The sequence below is a fragment of the Cherax quadricarinatus genome, chromosome 71, assembly GCF_038502225.1.
Source record: "Cherax quadricarinatus isolate ZL_2023a chromosome 71, ASM3850222v1, whole genome shotgun sequence".
In the NCBI taxonomy this organism is placed as follows: domain Eukaryota; kingdom Metazoa; phylum Arthropoda; class Malacostraca; order Decapoda; family Parastacidae; genus Cherax; species Cherax quadricarinatus.
In genome coordinates, this window is record NC_091362.1 from 11,784,397 (window position 1) to 11,794,992 (window position 10,596).

A 10,596-nucleotide genomic window follows, 5' to 3' on the forward strand; every position below is an offset into this window, starting at 1 on the left:
AAGTGAGAAATATATTACAGGAAAAATCTGTTGTATGTTGTTTTCAATGTATTCATAAATTTTTTTGTTGAAACTAGATAAATGGTTAAAAATGGAAGTTTGATGCTGTACGATAGTTTAGGTATTACTGGCGTTATGAGCTGCCACTGGTGACACATACGTATTGCCATTTCCTCATGCATTCCTGTGTTCAGGTAATACTTCACTACATAAAATTTATCACAACCTCTAAAGAGGAATGGTGTAAATACGGACTGTGATACTGAGGTTGAGGATGACTGTGGATGCTGCAATAAAGTGAAACCTGTCATTTTTCCTATTGTGGTAATTGGTTTGTTAGGTAATTGGCCAAGTATTACCAGACATATATTTTGTCAAATGATGACCCTTAACCCTTAAACAGTCCAAACGTATATATACGTTCACTCGTGTAGCGCCCCAAATTTTTTGAGAGAAAAAAAATTGTCTTTTTTTAATAGGAAAAAAGAGCATATGGTACCCAGGCATTCCCAGTTATTTTAATATGGCACACAGTGAGTGCGCACACCCATTCTCTCATTCTCTCAGGCTTATCGTGGCAATGTTGAATGAATGACAACGTATATGTACTTTTGGGGCGTTACGCATGTGAACGTATATATACGTTTGGACCGTTTAAGGGTTAACTGGTTTCAAATTAATGGACTAGGTTTTATACCCAATTTATATATTGTATGGAAAGTTACCTGTGATTGGGTGACCTTTCTGGCAGTGTGATCTTTAAGTAAAATTCTTAAGTCAGTTTCGTTGTGCTATCTTGCTCGTCAAGTTTTGTTTGCCTGCACACAATTCCCACTTATGGTTTGTTTTATTATGTATTTTTCGTATCCGTTATTCAATTCTTTGAAGACTTATTGGAGCAACACTTGCAAGAAGCGGGAGCATCCTGTCCTAAACCCATGTTGCTCAGTATTGTGTATGTGTGATTGCATGTGTGTAGACAGTGTATCACACTTGTATCAATTTTGTTGCATGATAGTGCTGTCAGTCTACCATTCTTGACTTTATTTTATATCCACCTTTAAGTCGTCATTCATTTTAATAGTTTTGAGAGTTTTGGATGTATCACTGACATATAGTTGCTTTCATAACACGTTTAGGTTAGGACCTCTGATATCTCCCATGAAGTGTTATTTTTACGTAATGGGCAACAGTCGCAGTTACACATCAGCCTGTAAAGTGTTTTTCATCGTTATCTTTATTATAATGGTTTGTGATTTGAGCATACGATCCTCCTCTTAATCAGGGTACATACCTTATATAATAGGTCTCGTTTGCTCTAAAGTTGGTTTTACATTTTTATTTATAATTATTTTGTCTAAAAATGTGAATGTTGTTCTATGCTCTTGCTAATGGGTAACAAAGGTAGGGATGATTCTTCCGAAAGGTTAATTAGGGGTTATTTAAGTTTTCATATTTATTCATTAAAACTGTAAATATTCTGTATGTCCAGACCTAATTCTCTTACAGATGATGGGTGGGAGCCTCAGGTCGTCAGGAATGGTAATGGGTCTTCGTGGACAGTTACCTATGGCAAACCAGAGTGGTTTGGGTGGACCAAATCCAGCCATGGGTACTAGCTCTCGATATCCAAATCCAGGGCCAATTCAGCGTCCCCCAGCATCTCAAGGCTCTAGCACCTGTAGTAGTCATCGTGGAAGTCGTGGACAGTCACAAGGTCAACAGCAGCAGCAGCAGGCACAACAAAGAACCTCTAACCCTCCTAGTTCTGCTCAACAAGCCAAACTTAGGGCTGATGCTCTAAGTACAACTCAGGCTTTCTTTAATCGTGATGGTAAGTCTTCATTTTCATTGCTTCTTAAATATCTAATACTTTTGATGTTTCAGGTGCCTTACTTAAACTTATTGTATGTTGAAAAATGAGTGTTTATAAAAGTTTAATGAAAATAATGCAGGAAAGCAAATCATAGTATGCAAGTATTTTGTTGGCGCTGATAAAAATGAATAGAGATAGAGGCAGTGGCAGATTACCATAAAGTGCAGTTGCCCTAGGTGTGACAGCATGGGCCTTGAGGCTCTATTTGTATAAAAGTCATTTTATTAGAACAAAAAAATTTCAAATTGATTTGTGTAATTTTATTATACTTAATTTTCAGTAATTGTAAGCCTATAAATGCACGCGTGCGTCTGCGCATGTTTTGTTTGTTTTTGTTGTTGAGCCTCACTTGCTCTTAATCCACCACAAGTGTGTCATGCTGATGAATTGAAAGTTTGAAGAAATATGATAGTGGAAGAATCTGTGTCTTTTGGTTCATTGTAAGAAAGTTTGATAGGTTTCTGGGAGGCTATTGTAATGATGCCCTTGTATATAGTCTTTCATTAACTCTTCAGTTGGTATGCCTGTAATTACATTAGAAAGTTGGATAGTGTACATAATCATGTGATGCTTTTCACTCCATTATTTATAGAAGACTTATTTGATTGTTTATTCCTAGGCCAAGTAGTTGCATGTTAAGAGTTTGTACTAAGTAGACAAATAATTAAGATGGATTAATAACTTTTCAGATTTTGAAAAAAAAAAAAAAACTATTGCATATGCCTCAATTATAAACTTGTGCATGTTACTATCATATATTTTAAATATTTTCTAATGCAATCAGATGTTTAGTTTTTTAAATCTGGATTCACATTTCTTACTTGATAACTAGAGTGGAACAAATCCACAGTTATGAGAAAGCACAACTGAGGTAGTTTAGCTTTTCATATTAATAGTCTCTCATCATTCCAGACATCAAATCAGTGCAGATGCCTTTACTTATACACAGTAATTAATGTATACACAGAGTTAATGTAATCACTTCAACCTGTTCTCCTAAGAAAATGTGCAAGAATACATGTACACTGTGAGAACATTGGTTTTAAATTGTTCAGTGATCCAAGGTACTTGTATAGATATCCACTGTTAAACAAGTATAACATACTCTTAGCTTACTTTAGGATATATTGAGTTAAACTAAAGTGAACCTGATATTTCTGAATGTAACAAATACCAAAATATGTGACAGGATATTATCTCTGGTAATTTACATCTGGGCAATTACTTAATGACTGGAAAACAAAAATCCTGAAAATGCATGCTTTTCTGAATGATGAGTTAATCAACTAATGGTAGTGGAAATCTAAAGTCATAATTTAGCCTTCATTTATGCAAATTCTTAGTTCTCAATCCCTACTTTCTAAATAATTTTACAAACCCAGAACTGTTAGTCATGCTAGTTTGTTTATTTTACCATGCCTAGAATAATCTAGCAATGTGGAGGTAAACAACTAGCTTTCCATGTTCTTGGGCTTTCATGAGTGTAATACTAGTGTGGTTTAAGGATGACATTCCTGGTAGCATTATCTCCAATCATATAATGTTAATGTTACTCTTCAGCTTTGAAACTAAACATACATTTTTCCTCCTTGTTAGATAACTTTTTCAGATAAGTTCAATCTACTGGGTACTGTAATTGATGTGATCTGTAATTTCCAAAAGCTTTCACGAACTCTTCACTCTTAGATCACCACTAGAGTTTCCCCTACTCAAAAGATTTTAGCATATGCAAATTTTGCTCTTGCTTTATTTAAACTTGCTGAACCATGTATGACATATACTAGACCTTTCTCCTGATCATCTCTTCAAATCATCATAGTCTCTGAGCTTTCTCATCTATTGGTTGTCTATTTACATATAGTCAAAAGTTTGTCTATATACAAACCCTACCACTTCTCATCATGCAAATAATCTTAGAATGTACGGGTGTAGATCCTTCGTGTGTTTAAAGGTACACAGTACGTATTTACTCAATAGTTAAAACAGTTTTGCTGTTTACACAGTGTGGACAGTTGTAGATGGAGTTTCATTCTTTTCAAATGGTTTTTTGTCAATTTTCATCTCAGTAGTAATTCATTTTTCTTGACAAGGGAATCAGTAGAATGCCTTTGCATTTAATGTTTGATGAGCAGTTGCTTTTTTTTTTTAACGTGAAAATTTAAAAAATGCAGTAAATACAATGGTATGACGGCAAACAATGTAGCCTCTCTCCACCTCCCAAATTCCTCATACGTCATGGAGAAAGAATACCAAAGAAAAGTGTACTGTACGAGAAACTGTCGGTAAGGTTTCATGGGACCCTGCAATAGATCCTTAAGAGAATGGAAGGAATAATAGATAATACAAAATAGCTCCATAAAAAAAAGCAAAAGTGAAATGGATGTAAATATTACTTACGAAATTACTGTGCATGTTGTGTATCTTTTGTATGCTTGTTTTAGAATTAAGGTGTACTTTCAGTATAGCCCTCATTACAAGTAATATTTTGTTTCATGGGGTAACAACAATTATTTAAATGGTGTACGTTAATGATATTAGATTATTAATGGTATAAAAAAGTACGTAGACACAAATATGAAGGACAGTGTATGTATTTAACAGGCTAATGTTGTAATTCATGCATACATATAGGTAAGTAGGTAGGCATACATATAGGTAGAGACAGTTACACAGCTCAGGCGATGCTGTTTTGACATTTCTTTTAATCTTCTTTACTGGAGTAGTAGGGAAGTACAGCACATATGCTCTGAAACCTGGGTGGAAAATGTTTAGTGCCGTATTTGAATTGTGATGTTGACACACTTTTGACGAGATGGCTATTCTATATTTTGAGATCCTTTACTTGCATAGCATTTTTCCATAGATTCAAGCTTGTGGAATATGCAGATATATATTTCTCACCTGATGTTCATGGGTTCTCTTACATCTGTTAAGGAGGGATGTTAGCTTAGCGTCTGTACACGTGCAAAAAAGACAGACAAGCACACACACATGCGCGCACATGCATAGACATGCACACGTGTGTGCAGACAGAGACACATGCACACAAGACATAACAGAGGGGGACACCAACAAGGAATATACCAACAAGTGTTGGATGACATACACACGACTGAGGAGGTGGTAAAGAAGCTGCTAAGGGACCTTGATACCTCAAAGGTAATTGGACTGGACAACATCTCCATGTGGGTCCTTAGAGAGGGAGCAGAAATGCTGTGTGTGCCACTAACCACAATCTTCAACACATCCCTTGAAACTGGGCAACTACCTGAGGTATGGAAGATGGCAAATGTAGTTCCCATTTTTAAAAAAGGAGACAGAAAAGAGGCACTAAACTATAGACCAGTGTCACTGACGTGTATAGTATGCAAAGTCATGGAGAAGATTATCAGGAGTGGTGGTGGAGCACCTGGAACGGAACAAGAGTATAAATGCCAACCAGCATGGATTTATGGAAGGCAAATCCTGTGTCACAGACCTTTTGGAGTTTTATGATAAAGTAACAGAAGTAAGACATGATGTCAGCATAGTTGCTGATCCCTGTGTTATATAGCATAGCATATTAGTATCATCCATGTGCTTTAGATAGGAGATCCCTTGTAGGCCTGTGACTTTGTGTGACGTCACGGGATGTGCATGTGTACGCTCGTACCTCTGCCCCGGTCTCACTCGGCGTAGACACCCAGGCAAAGACAGGCAAGGGACTGGGCTCCAGTTCCCATCATCTCAGTCTGACAATATATCGTAACCATCCAACAAGTGTGTCTACCTTCAACCCTCGATATCTCCATTTAAGAACCCCTACGATAATGAGAGAGAGGGGTGGGTTGATTGCATCTACTTGGACTGCAAGAAGGCCTTCGACACAGTTTCTCATGAGAGATTAGTGCAGAAGCTAGAGGATCAGGCACATATAACAGGTAGGGCACTGCAGTGGATCAGAAAATACCTGACAGGGAGGCAACAATGAGTCATGGTACATGATGAGATATCACAGTGGGCACCTGTGATGAGCGGCATCCCACAGGGGTCAGTCCTAGCACCAATGCTATTTTTGGTATATATGAATGACATGATGGAAGGGATAGTGGCCCTGTTTGCAGATGATGTGAAGTTAATGAGAAGAATTAAATCAGATGAGGATCAGGCAGAACTTCAAAGAGACCTAGACAGGCTGGACACCTGGTTCAGCAACTGGCTTCTCGAATTTAACCCCCAAATGCGAAGTCATGAAGATCGGGGAAGAGCAAAGAAGGCTGCAGGAGTATAGGCTAGGTGGCCAAAGACTGCTAACCTCGCTCAAGGAGAAAGATCTTGGGGTGAGTATAACACCGAGCACGTCTCCGGAGGCACACATCAACCAGATAACTGCTGTAGCATACGGGTGCCTGGGAAACCTGAGAACAGCATTTCGACACCTTAGCAAGGAATCATTGAAGATCCTGTACACTGTGTATGTCAGGCCCATACTGGAGTATGCAGCACCTGTTTGGAAACCACACTCGATCAAGCACATCCAGAAATTAGAGAAAGTGCAAAGGTTTGCGACAAGGGTAGTTCCATAGCTAGGGGGAATGTCCTACAAAGAAATGTTAAGGGAAATCGGCCTGAGGACAGGAGGGTTAGGGGAGACATGATAATGACATACAAAATACTGCATGGAATAGACGAGGTGGACACAGACAGACACACACAGAGACAGACAGACACAGACAGACAGACACAGACACAGACAGACACAGACAGACACAGACAGACACAGACAGACACAGACAGACACACACACACACACACACACACACACACACACACACACACACACACACACACACACACACACACACACACACACACAGACACACACACACACACACACACACACACACACACAGACACACACACAGACACACACACACAGACACACACACACAGACACACACACACAGACACACACACACAGACACACACACACAGACACACACACACAGACACACACACACAGACACACACACACAGACACACACACACAGACACACACACAGACACACACACAGACACACACACAGACACACACACAGACACACACACAGACACACACACACTACACACACACACTACACACACACTACACACACACTACACACACACTACACACACACTACACACACACTACACACACACTACACACACACTACACACTACACACACACTACACACTACACACACTATACACTACACACACTACACACTACACACACTATACACACACACACACACTACACACACCACACACTACACACACACACACTACACACACTATACACACACACACACACTACACACACACACTACACACACACTACACACACACACTACACACACACACTACACACACACACTACACACACACACTACACACACACACTACACACACACACTACACACACACACTACACACACACACTACACACACACACACTACACACACACACACACTACACACACACACACTACACACACACACACTACACACGCACTACACACGCACTACACACGCACTACACACGCACTACACACGCACTACACACTACACACACACACTACACACACACACTACACACACACACTACACACACACACTACACACACACACTACACACACACACTACACACACACACTACACACACACACTACACACACACACTACACACACACACTACACACACACACACTACACACACACACTACACACACACACTCGCACGCACACACACACGCATGCACACGCGCACACACACTTGCACACACACGCACACAAAGAAGGAATTATGAATTATGCTAAGGTCATATCAGCCTGCCAAGGAGGGCCAAGGAGTGAAAGGGAAGAACAGCTGGGTGCAGATGGAGAGGGTGATAGGTTGAATGCTAAGGCACAACCATGCTATCAAGAGCCACTGGAAAAATCAAGGGAGAAACTGACCACATACAGGCAGTATCCAGAGTCACAGAGGGTGAGGCAATGGGAGGAGGAAAGGGCAAAATCAGTGTTTATCCATGGGCTTCAGGAGAGAGAGGAAAGGACACACACTGAAAGGCAGCAGGAAGAAAGAAAGGAGATTGAGAAAATCATCACGGAAATAGGTGAAGAGATGGACGAGATTGTAAATTTTCAGAGAATAGGGGGGTACTCGAAGGGGAGAAACCGACCAATCAAGCTGGTTCTCAGGACGGAAACAGTGCGGAACAGGATCCTCCAAGAGAAACCACGATTGAAATACTCAGAAGAGTACAAGAGGGTGTTCCTAGACAGAGACAGAACACAATCAGAACGACAACAGCTGAGGGAGAGGACAAAAAAGCGAAAGGAGCTAGGAAAAGAGACAAGGATGGAACCAGCAGAGGTCAGTCAGAGCAGAACAGAACAGCAAGGGCAAGCACACACACAACTATTCTCAGAATCATACAACCTATCACACCATCCCAACACACACTACAATCCATACCCACAGCCTCCACCCAACACCGAGCTACAGAATCCCACAGTATGCTACCAGGTCTCCCACCCTCACAAGCCCCCCAAACCAGTGTTGGAAAGGAAACTGAAGGTATGGTACACAAACGCTGATGGAATAACAAATAAGTGGGAGGAGTGGCATGAAAGAGTCAGAGGCATCACCGGACATCATAGCTCTCACAGAAACCAAGCTTACAGGTATGATAACAGATGCCATCTTTCCAACGGGATACCAAATCCTGAGGAAAGACAGAGGGAACAGGGGGGGTGGAGGAGTGGCATTGCTGATCCAAAATCGCTGGAGTTTTGATGAGCTGGAGAGAGGAGACAGCAGAGAAGAAAGTGATTACATAGCGGGAACGCTTCACTCTGGAGGTCCCAAGGTGGTAATAGCAGTAATGTATAACCCACCACAGAACAGCAGGAGGCCAAGGCAAGAGTACGACGAAAACAATAGAGCGATGGTTGACACACTGGCTAGAGTGGCCAGAAGAGCTCATGCATGCAGGGCAAAGCTCCTGATCATGGGTGACTTTAACCACAAGGAGATCGATTGGGAGAACTTGGACCCGCATGGGGGCCAAGATACATGGAGGGCTAAGATGATGGAGGTGGTACTGGAAAACTTCATGTACCAACACGTAAGGGACACTACAAGAGAGAGAGGAGAGGATGAACCAGCAAGGCTGGACTTAGTATTCACCTTGAGTAGTGCAGATATTGAGGACATCACATATGAAAGACCCCTTGGGGCCAGTGACCATGTGGTTTTAAGCTTCGAATACACAGTAGAGCTACAAGTGGAGGGAGAAGCAGGAAGGCCAGGACGAATGAAGCCAAACTACAAGAAAGGGGACTACACAGGAATGAGGAACTTCCTGAACGGGGTTCAGTGGGACAGAGAACTGGCAGGGAAGCCAGTTAATGAGATGATGGAATATGTAGCAACAAAATGCAAGGAGGCTGAGGAGAGGTTTGTACCCAAGGGTAACAGGAATAATGAAAAAGCCAGGATGAGCCCATGGTTTACCCAAAGGTGCAGGGAGGCAAAAACCAAGTGTGCTAGGGAATGGAAGAAATATAGAAGGCAAAGGACCCAGGAGAATAAGGAGAACAGTCGTAGAGCCAGAAACGAATATGCACAGATAAGAAGGGAGGCCCAAAGACAATATGAAAATGATATAGCAGTGAAAGCCAAATCTGACCCCAAACTGTTGTACAGCCACATCAGGAGGAAAACAACAGTCAAGGACCAGGTAATCAGGCTAAGGAAGGAAGGAAGGAGGAGAGACAACAAGAAATGACCGTGAAGTATGTGAGGAACTCAACAAGAGATTCAAAGAAGTGTTCACAGAGGAGAGAGAATGGGCTCCAGAAAGATGGAGAGGTGGGGCACACCACAATGTGCTGGACACAGTGCACACAACCGAGGAAGAAGTGAAGAGGCTTCTGAGTGAGCTAGATACCTCAAAGGCAATGGGGCCAGATAACATCTCCCCATGGGTATTGAGAGAGGGAGCAGAGGCACTATGTGTACCCCTAACAACAATATTCAATACATCTATCGAAACAGGGAGATTGCCTGAGGCATGGAAGACAGCAAATGTAGTCCCAATCTTTATAAAAGGAGACAGACATGAAGCATTAAACTACAGACCAGTGTCACTGACATGTATAGTATGCAAAATTATGGAGAAGATTATCAGGAGAAGAGTGGTGGAACACCTAGAAAGGAATGATCTCATCAACAGCAGCCAACATGGTTTCAGGGACGGGAAATCCTGTGTCACAAACCTACTGGAGTTCTATGACATGGTGACAGCAGTAAGACAAGAGAGAGAGGGGTGGGTGGATTGCATATTCTTGGACTGCAAGAAGGCATTTGACACAGTTCCACACAAGAGATTGGTGCAAAAACTGGAGGACCAAGCAGGAATAACAGGGAAGGCACTACAATGGATCAGGGAATACTTGTCAGGAAGACAGCAGCGAGTCATGGTACGTGGCGAGGTGTCAGAGTGGGCACCTGTGACCAGCGGGGTCCCACAGGGGTCAGTCCTAGGACCAGTGCTGTTTCTGGCATTTGTGAACAAGATGACAGAAGGAATAGACTCTGAGGTGTCCCTGTTTGCAGATGACGTAAAGTTGATGAGAAGAATTCACTCGATTGAAGACCAGGCAGAACTACAAAGGGATCTGGACAGG

General features: G+C 41.7%; 1 protein-coding gene across 2 annotated transcripts in view; it reads left to right on the forward strand.

The window, feature by feature from the left end:
* LOC128700294 (protein PRRC2C-like) overlaps window positions 1-6,741 on the forward strand; it is a 334,215-nt gene extending 327,474 nt beyond the window's left edge. The window contains exon 16 of one of the 2 annotated variants that reach the window (XM_070100021.1): window positions 1,510-6,741. In XM_070100021.1, coding sequence (XP_069956122.1) covers window positions 1,510-1,923 — 414 coding nt within the window. In that variant the 3' untranslated portion in view covers window positions 1,924-6,741. The remainder of the gene's footprint in view (window positions 1-1,509) is intronic. The other variant, XM_070100022.1, reaches the window with a different exon arrangement.
* The last annotated feature ends 3,855 nt before the right edge of the window (window positions 6,742-10,596 follow it).